Source organism: Solanum pennellii, chromosome 6 (assembly GCF_001406875.1).
Source record: "Solanum pennellii chromosome 6, SPENNV200".
In the NCBI taxonomy this organism is placed as follows: Eukaryota; Viridiplantae; Streptophyta; class Magnoliopsida; order Solanales; family Solanaceae; genus Solanum; species Solanum pennellii.
The window spans coordinates 54,852,860-54,870,097 of NC_028642.1; the positions used below are offsets into that span (position 1 = coordinate 54,852,860).

The following is a 17,238-nucleotide window of genomic DNA, read 5'->3' on the forward strand; positions in this document are numbered from 1 at the left end:
AGGGGCGTAGTGAAGGATGGTAAGTCGATCACGTCTGAGGTGGCAATGTATGCGGCCAGCGTCGTGTTTAAAGAGAGGGGATTATTTGCTATCACCGGTACTGCTATCATTCTCGGCTTCACTTCTATGGCATTATATTGTTAACAACAATTATTAAATCTTCGTTTCATTTTAGGTGACACTTTTATTTTTAGTTTACCTTTGAAAAAAAAGCGATTGAAAAATCACAGTTGCTGTCAAATCTAACATTCACAATTTGTAAATATTTGGATACAATGAGTACTCACTTTCAACACATTTTGAACTTAAAAGCACAAAATTTTATGGTTCATTTTTGTCATTTTCTCCACAAAAATATTAATGTCGTATATTGTATTTAAATTTTATGTTTAAATATATATGATCATCATATAAAATGAGACGAAGAAAGTATATATCAGCGCTTTTATTGTTTTCTCTTTTGGTCCTCGCTGACTGCAGGCAGTGGCATGGTATGGTTTATATTAATCCTTACATCTTGTGCAGTAAAATTGTTTTATTTTTAATTTAATTTTAAATTCGAGCTTTATGTATAAAGTAAGTTTTATTTGAAGTACGATTCCAAAATAAACCAAACAGTGTACTATATAAATTTAGTCTGGCTTTACTATGGAATTCGAGTTGTAAATTTGATATTTTTCACTTTTCTTTTTTTGTTAATGAAATAAAATGGACTATAAATTTAAATATATGACATATATATATTGACTTGGTATAAACACGTTGTACGAATAATTTTTATCAATACATTTCCTTACTCGTCTCATTTCTCACTTTATGGACCTCTTTTCCTTTTTATTATAGTAGCTAAAACTCGAAGTACATTATATTAATTTATTATATTAATAAATTATAGTTTAAAAAATTAAATTTATATGTCTAATTTTAACTTGATAAACTGTTTAAGAAATTAGATTTTTTTTTCTGAATTTTTTAATTTTAGACATGCTAGGTTGAAAGTTAATTTTAAAATAGAACATTATATAAAAAAATATTAATATCTTTTAACTGGCTAAAAAGAAAATACGTGAAATAAATTGAAGTATAATATAGAGTATTAAATAAGGCTATTAAATAACAATAGTTGAGTGTAAGGGGTCGTTTGGTACAAAGATCAATAATGCAGGGATTAGTAATGCAGGGATTGATAATGCAGGGATTAGTAATGCAGGGATTGGTAATGCAGGGATTATTATTATCAAGTGTTTGGTTCATTGTTTTTTAACTAGTTTTGTGTGTGGTTTAAAGCTCTAGAAAAAAGTTCTTTCCAATTATACCCTTGAGTTGTTATGGGATTTTTGTATTTCATGTAATTGGGTCAAGGTATATAATTGACGGATAATATTATTTTTTCATAGCATTTTTAACTAGATAGGAGAATAAAACTTTATTATCATATTCATTACGTTCTCACTTAAATTATTTGAGAGTAAATAATTGTCATCTATAAATTGGAGTTAATATCTCAAAATGTCACACAACTATAATAATATATAGGAAAAATTTATTGAACTTTGTTTTGTATCAATAAATCTTTTAAAAAAATCTTTATCATATAATAAAATAAAAATAAACAATAGATATAGCAAAATTAATTAAACTATTTTTATGATCGAGATGTTTTATTTATATGTATATGCTCTTGTTTTAGACTACTTGTGTAATGTTTAAGGAACTTCCGTTAAGAGACAATATTTGACTTATGAATTGTTTTTAAATTCATAAATCAACATTAGCATATTAGTCGGATTATCATATTTTATATTAATAATAAGTAGATTAAATAACTCATGTTTTAGAAATAAAAAGTTATATCTAAATAATAAAATTTGTAAATTAATTTATTTAAACAAATTTATTAGTATAAATATAAAATATAAAATCAAGAAAATAAACAAAATGATTAAAAGGATTTAAGGGGGTATTTTTGTCTTTATGTAGATTAGTCCCATGGTATTAAATTAATACCACCAAATGGAAGGTATTAGTTATACACGTCTAATACAATGTAGGGTGTATAACTAATCCATGGATTGATCCAAAATTCCTACCAAACATAGAATTAAATAATACCACACTTAATACTTGGACTATTTTCTCTAATACTCCCTATCAAACGACCCCTAAGCAAAAATATAGGTTACTCCTCTCGTTTCAAATGATCTATTGTAAATTTCAAAATTAGTTGTCCCAGAACAAAAACTCTTGAATATAGTAAATATTTGATATTTGATAGATATTGTTTTAAGACAAAAATGAGGTCAAATAGTTTTTATATTTTATTTTATATTTTTAAAAAAAGAACACAATAAATAATTTGAGAATATAGCTGCATTTACATAGTTAAGCGCAAAACTTCAAATATTTGATGGAGTATTTCTAGTGGGACAATGTTAGCTTAATAAAGTTTGTATTGAGAAAAAACTTACCTCCAATTATAAGTTGATGCCATAAAACATTTAAATTAAGGTGATATTTTCAAATTTTAAATTATGAAATTTAAATAAAATTCTTTTATCATAATTTTTAAATATATTTTAAATTACAAATTATTTTGAGTGTAACCTAATATGAGTTTAGTGCTAAACTGCAAATATTCGATGGAGTATTTTTCGTGGAAAAACGTTAGCATTATAAAGTTTGTATTGAGAAAAAAACTTACTTTAAATTATAAGTTGATGCCAAAAGACATTTCAATTAAGGTGGTATTTTTTGAATTTTGAATTACGAAATTTAAATAAAATTCTTTTATCATAATTTTTAATATATTTTGAATTACAAATTATTGTGAATGTAACTTATAATATTCTTATAGAATTTTTATACATGTAAATTTTATTTTAAAATACTTTAAGATTACATATTCAATTTTTTTTTATATAAATTAAATTATTGACTTTTAACATTTGAACTACACCACACTAATTATGATAGAAATCAAATATCTTTTTGATATTTTAAATTAACTAATTCGATTGACTAACTAAGAAAAAGAAAAAGAGAGATGGAATATATCTCTACATTTGCTCTAACAAAATCATAAAAGACTGTTTCAACTTTGTATTTTTGTAGTGTCAAATTAGCAATATACTATTAAATAATTTTATTAGTTGCAAAATTATTTAACATACAAATTAACATAAAGTTTATAGTTAATTTCAATTGTTTCTCAGGTGACTGTTGAGGGTTATTAGCAACAAGAACTGTTAATTAATATAAAGTAATATACTTAGTTATATCTTTTTCACCTTTCAACATATTTTATTTTCATTCCCACTTTTGTTGCACCCTCACCTAATAATATTTGTTTAGAAAATTTATATATAAATAAAATAATTTTTTACTTATACACAAAACATATGTATAGTTTATTTTCTTGAAAAACTTTTTCTTATCTCACTCAAAAAATGACTTTTTGGTTTCCTTAGGCCTGTAGTTTTCTTCAAAATCAAAAAATAAAATAAATTAAAATAGAGCCCACAATTTTTTTTTTATATATATATATGCCAAATTATACAACAATAAAAATAATAAAATGCGATATACATGACAACCGAATAGACACCCTTCGCTTAAGGAGTCTCTTCCTCTTCTGCTATTTCATCGCTAAATTTTTCTCTACAAATTCTATTTCTAGGGTTAGGGTTTTCAAATTCTTAGCAAATTCATAATATAATCGCTACTGTTTTTTGTTCTTTACCTGGAACGCTACCCTCATGGAATCTTTTATTGTGATCAAGGTTTGATCTTTTACTCTTTCAAAAAAATTCAGCTTTTTTTGGTTTTGTTCAATTGGATTGCATGTTGTTTTTCTACTTTGAAATGTTGAATAATATCGTGGTTTGAGGGATTTTGTTGTTTCTGTACTCTGAGATACGATCGAATTGTGAAATAAATTCGTAAGGATAGCACCGACCACGTATCTAGCTAGCTTTGTTAATCATCATGCATGTAAGAATTGGGTGTTTTGTTTCCCTTTGCTTAATTTGTGTTGAGATGTGGTAATACCAAAATCAAGCAAATGTTGGACTGTAAAGATGTTTGCTTTACTGTAAGATGTACAATAACAGAGTTTGCAATGTGATCTTATTTAAACTTTAGATGCTTCCTAGTGTTTTGGTTTTTCGAATTTATTTCCCTTCGTTTGATGGATTTTCTTGTTTTCGTACTCTGAGATATGATTGAATTGCGAAATAAATTTGTAAGGATAGCACTGACCAAATATCTAGCTAGCTTTGTTAATCATCATGATTGTAAGAATTGGGTGTTTGTTTTTCATTTTTGCTTAGTTGGTGTTGATATTGTGGTAATAACAAAATCAAGCAAATGTTTTACACTGTAAAGATGTTGTCATTACTGCAAGATGTACAATAGCAGAGTTTGCGATCTGATCTAATTTAAACTATTGATGCTTCCTAGTTCTGGTTTGTGGATTTTTTCCCCGTATATATGAAAATAATGTATGTTTTCATGTTCCAGTAATATGTTTTTTTAAAGATGGGTGTGTTTTATGGAATTCCACTTTTAGAATTTGTTTGCCCTTAACGGGAAGTTATTTTCCTCATGTCTAAGCAACTTAATTTTTCTTCATACTGAACCACACCCTAGGAGTAAGGGATTTGTGAGCTGATTGGGGCATACTTGATTACTTGATTGTTATAATTGCTCTGATGTGTTCTCTCGCCAGATAATCTTAACTTTCTTATGATCCTTGTTTGCAACATGTGCTATCTGCTATGCAATCTTGTCAATATGCAGTTTTCTGTTTCCATGATAACATAAAATCATGGACTCTTGAAAAGAATTATCTGTTGAGCCAGTAAAGGTTCCGTTTCTTATTTTGGTTAATTTTCTTATGACCATGGATATATGTTGGGACTAACTTATGTACCCTCTGATGGATGATTTTGTCTGTATTTATGGGATTTCTGCTTCCACTGTATACTGTGTAGGTCAAGTATGGAGAGACACTTAGACGATTCAATGCCCGTGTTGCTGATGATAAACTTGGTCTTAACATAGATGGATTAAAAGACAAGATCTTTAAACTTTTCAACTTTCCTCCTGACAGTGAATTTACACTGACATACATTGATGAGGATGGTGATGTTGTAACACTTGTTGATGATGATGATCTGCAGGATATCACGAGGCAGGACCTGGATCCCCTGCGAATATCTGTGAGATTAAACACTGAAAAACTTAGTAGATCTTCAGGTACATCAAGTGGAAATTCTACTTCCGTCAGGGCCCCACCTACATTTCCGAACATAAATTCGAGTGTTTCGGATCTTCTCAAGTCATTGCCAAAGTCAAAAAGCAAAAAAATCCTAAAGCACTCTGCAGATATGGCGTCTAAAGCCTCATCAGCTGCCCGAGAAATTGCTGAGCTTTCCAAAGCTCTCTCTGTGACTGGCTTATGCTACTTAAAGCAGGCTTGTCCAGTATCGGGAGTCCCTATGGGTAGTGTTAAAAGTGGAGAGCCATCTCAAGCGGCGAATCCTGAGGAGCTGACCGTTAAAACTGCAGGACGACCCAAAAGTCATACTGTATCCATAAATGCATCAGAATTGAAATCCTCCCTACCAGATCAAAATGGAATTCAATGTGAACCATTATCAAAAAGTCCTAAGCGTAACTCATCTCTGGTAGATGGTAAGAAGGAAGAGGGTAACAAATTTGGTGATTCCCATCTTGTTGGGAAGGCTCTTGGTAATTCATATCCTAGTGCCTCAACCACTGGCCCAAATAAGACAGCTGATAAACAGCAAACTGAGAATCACCCTGGTGCTGAGCCTGTTGGTGTTGTTGGTTTATCTGGGAAGCTTTCTCGTGGTTTTAGATCCCCAACTTCATATTGGCTGCCTATGGTGCCTGTGTCAAATGACACTATCCAACCTCAATACTCTACTTTCCGGATCCCAGTTAAAAGGAGCCATAATTACAGTGATGGGACTGGCTCTATTTTCCACAGAGGTGTTCGCTGTGATGGTTGTGGGGTTCATCCAATAACTGGACCTAGGTTCAAATCTAAAGTGTAAGAAACGTGAACATTTTGTATAATTGGTATTTGACTAATCAATGTTAAGGACTGATCCTCATATTCTCATGCAGAAAGGAGGACTATGATCTCTGCAGCATATGCTTTGCACAAATGGGAATTGATGCTGATTACGTCAGAATGGATCGTCCTGTTTCTTACCATCATCCCATAGCTTTCAAGGCTTTACATGAACCTGTATAAGGAGTGTTAACTTTTTTCTTTCAATTTTCTGTAAGTACTCTCTGTGTTGATTAACTCTTGTCAACTTGTTGTGTATGTAGCATGACATCTTTCGAGGCTGCGGTGTAAAATCGCCTAAGTTGGACAGCCGCTTCAAACATGATGTCAATGTACTTGATGGTACTATGATGGCTCCATCGACTCCATTTACCAAGGTCTGGAGGATGAGGAACAATGGTAATATTTTCTGGCCACAAGGAACACAACTTGTTTGGATTGGGGGAGATCGATTAGGTGATACAGTTTCTGTTGAATTACAGGTCAGAGTTATGGGCATGTACTTTTTTTTTTGCTGAACATCCATGCCTACGGTCCTGTGATGTGATGATACATCGTCCCTATCTGCAGATTCCTTCGTTTGGATTGGCTGTAGACCATGAATTTGATGTGGCAGTTGATTTTAGAGCTCCTAAGCTTCCTGGCAGGTACATCTCCTACTGGAGGATGGCCTTGCCTTCAGGGGAGAAGTTTGGGCAGCGTGTATGGGTGCTTATCCAGGTCAGGATTGTTCGCATGCAAAATTATTTCTCGTCTTGATAATAAGAGGTAGCTTTAATAAGAGGTAGCTTCGATGCTGATTTGAATATTTGTAACTCATTTTTTCAGGTTGATTTTTCAATGATCCCGAAAAAGGAGTTCTCTTATGAAGCCTCTCAGGTCCTGGACTTGAATCTTCCTCCAGCCGGCTATGATATAGCTGGTTCTGAATATATTAATGTGAATGCAGACATGACAATAGAGGATATCATTGCTGACCCTAAAATCTCAAACCCTGCCACTGGATCAGTTGAGCCGGTGGTTGATGGAAACCGTAACAATGAGGAGTCCAAGTCGTGCATTTCTCCTTCTGCAGCTGGCTCGTCAATTTCATACCCCATTGATTTATCCGAGGCAGCACCAGAAGTTACTTCTGTTGCACCACCATCTGTTGTAGAGGTGCAAGCATCTTCACAGGAAGATGTCGAGATGTCCCTCCTCAAGGAACTGGAGGACATGGGTTTCACTCAGGTTAACTTAAACAAAGAAGTCTTGAGGATGAACGAGTATAACCTGGAACAATCAGTAGCTGATCTTTGTGGTGTTTCTGAGTGGGATCCTATCCTTGAAGAGCTGGAGGAGATGGTAGGTTACTGTTGTGGTCATTAAAATTAGTGTAGTTAGTGTTTGACATTTATACCTTCCTTTTCTGCATGTTGAGCAAAACAATAACTTCTAGCTTTTGAACATTTTATATTTCGTCTCTGCAGGGTTTCCACAACAAAGAGATTAACAAGACGTTGCTCAAGAAGAACAATGGCAGCATTAAGCGTGTTGTGATGGATCTTATCGCCGGAGAGAATTAGAATCTAGTTAGCAGTATTTCTTGCAATATATTATGCTTTCAGTAGACTATGCTATCTATAACTTGCTAGACTGAGTTTGATGTTTTGTTGACTGTGTCTTATGTGGTTTTGCACATTGATAGATGCACTGTAACTTGGATGTTTTTTGTTGACTTTGTGCCCTTGTGTGGTTTTGCACAATTGATAGATGCGCTGAAACTTCTTTTAAGTGTCATACTGAGCTTGCAGTGTTTTATGATAACGATGGCTTTCAAAGTTCTACCCAAATTTTCTAGGTACTGTGATACACCTTTCTCATAGCTTCAAGCTCTTGAATCTTAATGGCTTGCCGTTCTGATTGTGAGTGTCGAATTCAATTTTGATTCTTTGGTTTGCACCGTTTTGATCCCTTTTAATACTAGTTAGTTGGATTATTTTGAGTTGAATCCGTTAAATCACGTTATAAATAGTATACACAGTAAAGCAAATACAGTAACAATATTAACTTCTTTTGGCACCATATTATTAAGTTGCTCTAAAGAATCAACCCACTAAGCAACTTGCAAGAAAGAATATTAGTAGGTTATCAATTAAGGTTGTCACAAATTACTTCTTCATTCTTAATAGATGAGTTGTTTCGTTCGAGTCATTCTGGGTATGAGTCACCTTTGTTGTTACTTCCAACTATATCATCTCCAATGGGGTTCGGGTCACTTTGGATATAGAGTTAGTTTAGTTAAGGAGCGCTTTACTCGACGTGAATTCAGCATTTTATCTCACATTGATGTGAGATTTTTCGACGCGAATTCAAAGTTAAGTCGAACTCTAATATGGATATCGGACATCGGGTGAAAAACCAAAAAAAATTGAATTTAATTCAGCTCCAATATGAATATCAGGGCCAAAAAAGTTTGTTAGGTTGATGAATAAATTGCTAGATAATTTAACCAAGTTGAACTCTAATATGGATATTCGACATCAGGTGAAAAATAAAATAAAATTGAATTTAATCCAGCTCCAATATGAATATCAGGGGCAAAAAAGTTTGTTAGGTTGATGAATAAATTGCTAGATAATCTAACCAAGTCGAACTCTAATATGGATATTGAAAAACCAAAAAATATTGAATTTAATTCAGCTCCAATATGAATATCAGGGCCAAAAAAGTTTGTTAGGTTGATGAATAAATTGCTAGATAATCTAATCAAGTCGAATTCTAATATGAATATTGAATATCGAGTGAAAAACTTAAAAAATTATTAATTTAATTCAGCTCCAATATGAATATCAGAGCCAAAAAAAAGTTAATTCCATTGATGAATAAATTGCTAGATAATCTGACCAGCTTTTCCTATTTTATAGATTAGGAAAATCTAACCACATAGAAATAATTAAATACTTGACTTAATTGGAGAGGAAAGTGTCATTGGTGAAGGAATTTGTCAGTGAAAAGAAGCAAGTCTATTTTACCATTTGTAAAGGGTCACATGTCAATAGCTCTATTATTCTGCTTTTGTGCGTTAGAAAAGCTTTCCACAATATTTTTTTTTAACAAAAAGATAAATGTATTTTTGAATTATCGTAAATGATATATAAGTATATTCTGTCATATTTTTGGGATATTGCTGCTTCTGTCGTCCAAAAACTAAAGTATGTATGTCCTTCATTCTAACAGAAGACTAAATAGGGACACGTAACACAATTTCATCCGTCGATAAATGTCGGATCGATGGATAAAATTATGACATGTGTATTTCCGATAGTATAAAGGGTATATATATTTTAGTTTTTGAACTGCAAAGGTACTAATATTCTAAAAATATAACGAAAGGTATTTGCATGACATTTACGATAATTTGTGAGTATATCTATCTTTTTTCCCTTTTTTTTATACTACTATAAATAAAACTTTCTACCCACTAAAATACAAATGAGTACAACACAACATCCCATCAGACTTGAATAAAGTATCGATTCTATTTTTTTCCTAAAGAATATGTTACTTATAAAAATTCAAAACAAGTTTAATTTTTATTCGCCATCAAATATTATAAAAAAAACTGTACTTTACTTTTTGAAAATAAAAATTATTTTTTTTATTTTTTATAATAAAACATGATCAAACGTTATATAAAAAAAAACTGTACTTTACTTTTTGAAAATAAAAATTATTTTTTAAATATTTTATAATAAAACATGATCAAACGTCCATTTTACGTAGAAGCTAGAATGAAACATCATCAGCAACCACTCACTACTTTCTTTGATCCTCTTGTTATAAAAACCTCACTCTCACTATTTTGTTTTCATAGGTTTATGTATTTACTCAAAATAAAAAAACCAATTTTTTCTTTCTTTGTCCAAAAATAATAATTAGAAGATGGATGTGGAATTTTGGACTACAAGAGAAAACTCAGCCAATAATCTTTCTACCTTCCAATGTACCAATTTAAGCAATTCTGGTAAATATCAATTGCAGCACATGCATTTGTCTAGTCTAACTGTTCTAGCACTGTTTCTGCTTCTTTTTCTTCATCTTTTTTTTTTATAAATTAAGCTAAATTTTGTGGTAGGCATTTTAGGGCTCTGTCTCAGGGGAGTTTAAAATGGTGAATGAAGCTTTTATGTTGACATAGATATTGATAATTTTGGCCATGGCTTTTCCACTAATTGGTAATTTTATCTACTCTAGTTCCTCCCTTTTCTCAGGCTATGTTGGTCGAATTCTTCAAAAATGTGTCTCACTCGTGTTGAATTCTTCAAAAATGCACTACTTTTGGAGGGATCCAATACTCACTTGACTATATTTTTGAAGAGTTTGAGCAACATAGTTCTCGAGTTTTGGAGTTTCATCTTCATTTTCTATTATATTTTAAGAATTTACTTTCTTGGATGACGTTATGAGTTTCATTATTGTGTATTGTGCTTCTTCCAGTTTTATGCAGTTACCTATTTAACCAGTATTTCATTTGGACAAGAAATTCAATCCAAGATTGATAGATTTGTGTAGTGGTGTCAAATGATCGTGTTGGGCTGAATTTGGACGGGTCAAATAGGCCGAATCAATAAATGATTGGGCCATTTTTTTCATAGTTATGGCTCAAAATTCTGTATTTACTTTAAAAATTCACTTTAAATGTATAAACAATTTATTCAGAACCAGAAAGTTGTATTTTCTACCACCTGTAACACATAATGATGTGATCACAGACTTTTTTTGGACAAGAAAAAGAAAGAGAACACCTCTAAATGAAACCTTTATGTTTGTTTATTTTGGAAATCAAACAGATTCTTTCTTGAATGAAGCTGAAGAAGACATTAGAGCTTGGTTCCTTTGCCCTTTCTGTTATGTCGAAATAGAAGTGCCAATGCTTTGCAGCCATTTGCAAGAAGAACATTGTTTTGACTTAAAAAACGCGGTAATTTCCCACTCATGATGCTTCCTTATATCACATTCTTATATGCAAAAAATGACTACAGTAATATACTGGAAACTTTTCAATCTTTTCGTTCTCATGTCATATGTATTTGTACTGAAGAATTGTATGAGTTGATCAATCTACTCGACGTTTCTATTACAGGTCTGTCCCATATGTGCTGCAACTCTGGGCAAAGATCCTACTGGACATTTTTCTGTGCAACATGCACACTTAGTAAAGGTAGACATATCCGCGTCAAAAATATTAATTTTGACTATATGGGATGATTTATAAGTGATCAGCTGAACCTCACACGCCTACTCTTTTTACAGAGGAGAAGAAATTACCTAAAACCAGGCTTCTGGAATAATGCAACAGCTATGATCGGAAAGGATCCTCGAGAAATAGCTTCATTTTTTGGCACAGATTCAGTATTTGGTCGATATAAGGTTCAAGAATCTGCTCCTGATCCACTTTTATTGCCATTTCTCTGCAATTTTGCTCCTTCTGATCTGAAATGCAGGCAGCAAGATAAGTCCTCTGTTTGTGATACTGCTATTCCTGAAATAGAAAGGTCAGTTTATTCATTCGTTCTCTTTGTTTTCGTGAAAATTTTCTGATAAAACAAACTGAATTAAATACTAAACCTGAAAGTTAAGCATCAGTATTTAAGTTTGTACCCTTCTGTATTTGTCCTTCCGTTGCCAATATAACCAGCAAAAAGTGTCCACCTAGAGTGTAGTTTCACCAATTCCCAACCCAAAACCTACCCACGTTTAGAGGCAGATTCAGGATTTAAAGTTACAGATTCAATCTTCAATATTCTTAAACTTATTGTACTATTAAAATTATGAGTTCAGATGAAGCCATAGCTAAGAGGCTACATCCGCCTATCCTATTTAGAGTCTATTCCTCAACACTTTATGTGGTGTATGTATTACTTTCAGTAATCGGTTATCTAAAGAACTCGGGCGTCTACACATGTCTTGAAGTTCTTGACGGAACTGGTGCAATACAAGCTGTTACCATACTGAACATGTGGTAAAGCTGTAGATATGATAAACTGACTAAGACGTTAGAATGTGTTACTATGCTGAAGGAATGATATTTATCATAGATCATATAGATAAACTGTCTAAGAGTTCGATATTTTTCATCAGCACATACCAGGAATGAGTCTATTGTTGCAGCAATGGACGACCTAGGAGTTGGTCATGAAACTCGATGTTTATATCAGAACACAATTCTGCTTCAAAAATTTCAATATGATAACAATATTAGGTGTCTAACAGACCTGATAACCTCCAGTTTGTTGAGTTTGAAATGTTTAGCTGATCCTTGTAGAGGAACATTTAGTTCATGGGTTGAAACACGATCTGTTTCGCTCAGTAGGTTATGTATAGATTGTTCATACATTTTAAATAAATGTATGCGCCAAAACTATTGGGTTGTACCAAACTTGTAAGTCTATAATGGTGGGTCCTAATAAGCATTGATTGGTAAACTAGAATACATGATAAGTGATTAGAATTATATGTATAACAATTTATATACTGTGAGTATATACCGAATCGGCGTAGGATGACAGAAATCTACTGTTGTCTCTTGTGCAGCAGCAAGCTAGCTGTATCTGATCCAGAACTAGAAGAGGATTTTGAAGAGAAAAGGCAGAGAGCTACATTTCTTCAAGAGCTGGTTGCTTCAACTATCTTTTAGAAAATCAACCAATTTTTGCTTCATAAATTAAGCAAGCGATAATCGTTCCAAATTACTAGCAAAAGTCATGTAACACAAGAAAGCATCTCAAAAACTTCTAATATCTATACATCAATGTTACAATTTCAAGTATATTAATGTAATCTCATTTATCCTTGACGACCAACATGTTACTGTTTGCTAGTTTTCTTCTTTTCTATCATGTCTAGACAAGATTGTTAAACAATTTCCCAGCGGATGATGGAGTCCAAAGGTTGATTAGTAAAATGCTGTGCACGCCATTAGTCACAAGGTTGGTTTCTCTATATATCAGATTTGTGATTCATACTCGGGCTTAAGATATCACTGGCAAACAACATTGCAGTTTAGACTTAAGATATAACAGGCCAACGGCGTTGAAGCCTGAAAAGCCTGTAGACTAATGTAACTAAAGTGGTTGATTTGAGTAGAGAGTTTATGGTAATGATAATCGGCAGTTACCTAATTGAAGTACCAGTAACTTCACAAGCTCCATACATCAAAAAAGCTAAATGAAGTTCTATTTAACCACAATCTTTTATTGCATAATGCATATTTCCTTGGATGTCATTACACAAGAGTAACAAGTATGAATAACAAGAAGAAACACGATAAATCAGACACGTTCATGAAGAACAGTACAGAGAAAAGAATCATAGTAACACTTCACAACAGTGATCCTTTGCCAATTTAGTAACAAAAGGTCTCTCATTGACATATATTTCTTGCTCAAATACTTCTATTAAATAGAATGATCGTATTTTCTCCTCTTTCATTTGACACAAGCAGTATCGTTTCATTGTAAACTTAATACCATCCAAGCAAGGTAAATAAAAGGATAATAAGTAAGGTTACAGATACATTCGAACTAATCAGAGCCTTTGGAAAGATGAAGGTCTTGTATGTATTCCTGTTCTTTCCCCCACTTTTAATCGGAGCATTGCAATAACATTCTGAATGTCATTGCAAAGAACTGCTCTGAGGTTTAGAGAAGAACAGGTGACAGTCATGACTAAAATGTCATCTTGACAATGAGCTCACATTAAAAGTAACATTTCCGATAGGGATCCCAACTTTTACTTAGCCAAGCACAAGGAATAGACAGATATACTCTTGAAAATGCACAATTTACTACTCACTAGTGACATACAAAAGGTGCAGTTGGGAACCATAGGTCGTTGGACTTGAGAAGATCTATGGAAAAGTAAACTCAGACTTAACAAGACTTATTATCATAAATGATCGTCAATAAAAGTGTATTTAAGTAAACTTGCTCTATCATTGGTAGCAACCAGTGCTTTGGTTAATTCAGCACAAGGGGATTACAAAGTGTCCAGTTAAAGGCAAACTCACTTCACAGTTCACAGAACTGGACTTATAATGATCTATATAGCAACTTTTTTTTCATTTTTCATGAGAATGAACCAGCAATTTAGAACCACATTGCTGGTCGAAACAAAGCTCCAATAATGGTAAAGAAAGGTAAAACCAGTTTCAAAGCATCGAATCCAGAAAGATCAAACATATTCTCAATAATCTTAGCTTAGGACGACTTACTTCCTAACCAAAGAAATCAAGTAGTCGACCAGTTGGCTACCTATGCCACATTAGCTCGAGAATAAAGACAAACACTGAGGTCAAAGAGTGCATGATAGGATGAACAAGACTGAAAGATGAGAAAATGGACCATTCAATTCTGTATATACCAAAGAAAAGTGTATGTGATATCTAAGATATTTGTGTTAGTCAATGAAGAACAACATTCCTCATCATGTCAACATGACATACAACATATTTTTCACTGCTTTTGTATTCTAACGCCAGTGAGTCCTTTTCCAATCCAAGATGAACCCGTCAGTATTCTGCTCAAAGATGCTAAACTAAATGACTCTGAATATCAATTATAAGCAATGCAAATATATTCAAATCTGTCTCTCATACTATATTTCACCTATATGGGCATAAAGAAGTTCAGATGTCTTACTTGTAGTTATCCAACAGAATACAGTGGTTAAGAAAGCATATTACTTTTTCTTTTGTGTTCTTCTATCAACAATCAATTTGTTGAAAAACGATGGTCCAACCAGAGAATCTCAAATTAGCAATCTGGGCTTTTGTTTCAAAAGAAAGTGTGCATTTATCTAGAGGAAAATAAAGTGCATGAGAGCAAATGATATCATTTCTTTCAATCAAATGAAAAGTGAAACAAGAGACGTGAAAAATTATCAAAAGTTCAGTAGAATTGGGCGATAAAACAGGATACTTCAACTAAAGTAAGATTCTAAGACATAACAAAAGTAACCAAAAAGTCGCATATATGACAATGGATTAATAAACTTCAATGGAAAAATCCGACCATATGTGAAAAGGAATGCTCAGCTGCAAGTTCATCATTCTAAGATTTTCTGAATAACACCAGCTCCGACAGTCTTTCCTCCTTCCCTAATAGCGAACCTCATACCCTGCTCACAAGCCACTGGCATAATGAGCTCAACCACCATGTTTACGCGATCACCAGGCATGACCATCTTAGATTCTTCTCCCTTGTCAGTCATAATAGCAGTAACCTTTCCGGTCACATCAGTTGTTCTCATGTAAAACTGTGGCCTATAACCAGCAAAGAAAGGGGAATGCCTGCCACCCTCTTCCTTCTTCAACACATACACCAAAGCTTCAAACTTGGTGTGTGGAGTGATTGATCCAGGTTTTGCCAACACCATTCCTCTTTGAATATCGATCTTCTGAATACCTCTCAACAACAACCCCACATTATCTCCTGCCATTGCTTCATCCAATATCTTCTGAAACATCTCAACTCCTGTTACTGTAGTGTTCCTAGTGTCCTTCAATCCAACTATATCAACAATTTCCCCAGTCTTAACAGTACCTCTTTCCACTCTCCCTGTAGCCACTGTACCTCTACCAGTAATAGAAAACACATCTTCAATAGCCATCAAGAAAGGCAATTCAGTTTGTCTTTGTGGAATAGGAATATATTCATCAACAGAGTCCATCAATTTATAAATCTTATCAACCCATTGATCATCACCCCTTTTAATAGTAGGATTAGCCATTAAAGCCTCTAAAGCCAAAAGGGCAGACCCACAATGAATAGGAATATCATCACCAGGAAACTCATAACTTGACAATAACTCTCTTACCTCCAACTCAACAAGCTCAAGCAACTCTTCATCATCAACTTGGTCCTCTTTGTTCAAGAAAACAACCATATTAGGGACACCCACTTGCTTAGCAAGCAAAATATGTTCCTTGGTCTGCGGCATTGGACCATCAGCTCCTGAAACAACAAGTATAGCTCCATCCATTTGAGCAGCACCAGTAATCATATTCTTCACATAATCAGCGTGACCAGGGCAATCCACATGAGCGTAATGCCGATTTTCAGTTTCATACTCCACTGTGGCAGTATTAATCGTAATACCACGAGCCCTTTCTTCAGGGGCAGCATCAATTTCATCATACTTCTTTGGGGCGGAGTTACCCAGAGAAGCAAGCGCCATGGTCAAAGCAGCTGTAAGTGTGGTTTTCCCATGGTCAACATGGCCAATTGTACCAATATTGACATGGGGTTTCTTTCTTTCGAATTTACCACGCGCAGCTCTGACAGTAAACCGGCGGTGGCGGGAGGAAGAAGAAGAAGGTGCAGTAGTAGCGGGTGAATGGAGAAAAAGGGTTGATGGGTTTGGTGTAAAAGAAGATGAAAGGATAAGCTTAGAGGATTTTGAAGGAAGAACAGTACCACTGGTATTAATCTTTGTAGAAGCAGCAGCAGCAGTGGCAGAAGCTGCTGAAATTGAAGCCATGGAAGAAGCTTTTGCTGAGGATTGAAGTTTTTGGAGAAAGAGAAGTGAAATGAATTGTGGTAGAAGGAAAAGAGGATAATGAAGTTATCTTTTTTGGTAGGGAGAAAGAGAGCCTCTCATATATTAGCCATTTGGGCACCTCTCTTGTATGACATACTGACACAGCAGTGGGCTGCAACTTGCAACTATGGGGATTAAGAGTATGGGATATACGTAAAACTTATTACTCCAAAAATAATGGTCACGTTTCCTTAGTCAATTTAACTCATCTTTAAAATTAATATGTGATATTATAAAATGACACGAGAATTTTTTTATTGTAATTTGACGGCAGGACAGATGACATACATGCTAAATCTGTGAATCGGTAAACAACAGTTACATTTTGCGTGGTATGCTTTAGAAAAATAGTGGAGCTTGTTATTGAGCTGTTTGATGAAAATTATTGAAAGAACAAGAAGTTGAAACCATAGAGAAACACTATAGAGAGTCGAGCTTTAGGATAAGTAAGACTGAAAATGTATGCTACATGTTAAACTCTACGAAATAAAAAACGAATAAAATGAGATTACACAAAATTGTGGCATCTAAATTGTAGTGATAAGTTAGATACTTAA

General features: G+C 33.5%; 3 protein-coding genes and 1 long non-coding RNA gene across 7 annotated transcripts; 2 read left to right on the top strand and 2 right to left on the bottom strand.

Moving 5' to 3' along the window:
• The first annotated feature begins 3,578 nt into the window (after nucleotides 1-3,578).
• On the top strand, nucleotides 3,579-7,879 carry LOC107023916 (protein NBR1 homolog). Its single transcript, XM_015224759.2, has 7 exons — nucleotides 3,579-3,779; nucleotides 4,992-6,076; nucleotides 6,154-6,277; nucleotides 6,364-6,582; nucleotides 6,671-6,820; nucleotides 6,929-7,444; nucleotides 7,570-7,879. The coding sequence occupies exons 1-7, from the start codon at nucleotides 3,756-3,758 to the stop codon at nucleotides 7,663-7,665; spliced, it is 2,214 nt and encodes a 737-aa protein (XP_015080245.1). The 5' UTR covers nucleotides 3,579-3,755; the 3' UTR covers nucleotides 7,666-7,879.
• Nucleotides 7,880-9,945: 2,066 nt separating this feature from the next.
• Nucleotides 9,946-13,070, top strand: LOC107023097 (protein DEHYDRATION-INDUCED 19 homolog 5-like). 4 transcript variants are annotated; one of them, XM_015223650.2, is made up of 6 exons: nucleotides 9,965-10,106; nucleotides 10,218-10,317; nucleotides 10,933-11,063; nucleotides 11,226-11,303; nucleotides 11,396-11,637; nucleotides 12,677-13,070. In XM_015223650.2, the coding sequence occupies exons 2-6, from the start codon at nucleotides 10,299-10,301 to the stop codon at nucleotides 12,777-12,779; spliced, it is 573 nt and encodes a 190-aa protein (XP_015079136.1). In that variant the 5' UTR covers nucleotides 9,965-10,106; nucleotides 10,218-10,298; the 3' UTR covers nucleotides 12,780-13,070. The 4 variants fall into 4 exon arrangements, with proteins under 4 accessions (XP_015079135.1, XP_015079134.1, XP_015079136.1 ...); XM_015223649.2 differs by lacking the exon at nucleotides 10,218-10,317 and having other exon boundaries at nucleotides 9,946-10,106; nucleotides 12,680-13,070; XM_015223648.2 differs by lacking the exon at nucleotides 10,218-10,317 and having other exon boundaries at nucleotides 9,947-10,106.
• On the bottom strand, nucleotides 11,411-11,929 carry LOC114077546. The gene is made up of 2 exons (XR_003578864.1): nucleotides 11,711-11,929; nucleotides 11,411-11,624 (listed from the first exon to the last, which is right to left on the bottom strand). It is a non-coding gene; the product is annotated as an uncharacterized LOC114077546 (long non-coding RNA).
• Nucleotides 13,071-14,954: 1,884 nt separating the features above from the next.
• On the bottom strand, nucleotides 14,955-16,764 carry LOC107023096 (elongation factor TuB, chloroplastic). The gene has a single exon (XM_015223647.2). The coding sequence runs from the start codon at nucleotides 16,619-16,621 to the stop codon at nucleotides 15,188-15,190; it is 1,434 nt and encodes a 477-aa protein (XP_015079133.1). The 5' UTR covers nucleotides 16,622-16,764; the 3' UTR covers nucleotides 14,955-15,187.
• Between the last annotated feature and the right edge of the window lie 474 nt (nucleotides 16,765-17,238).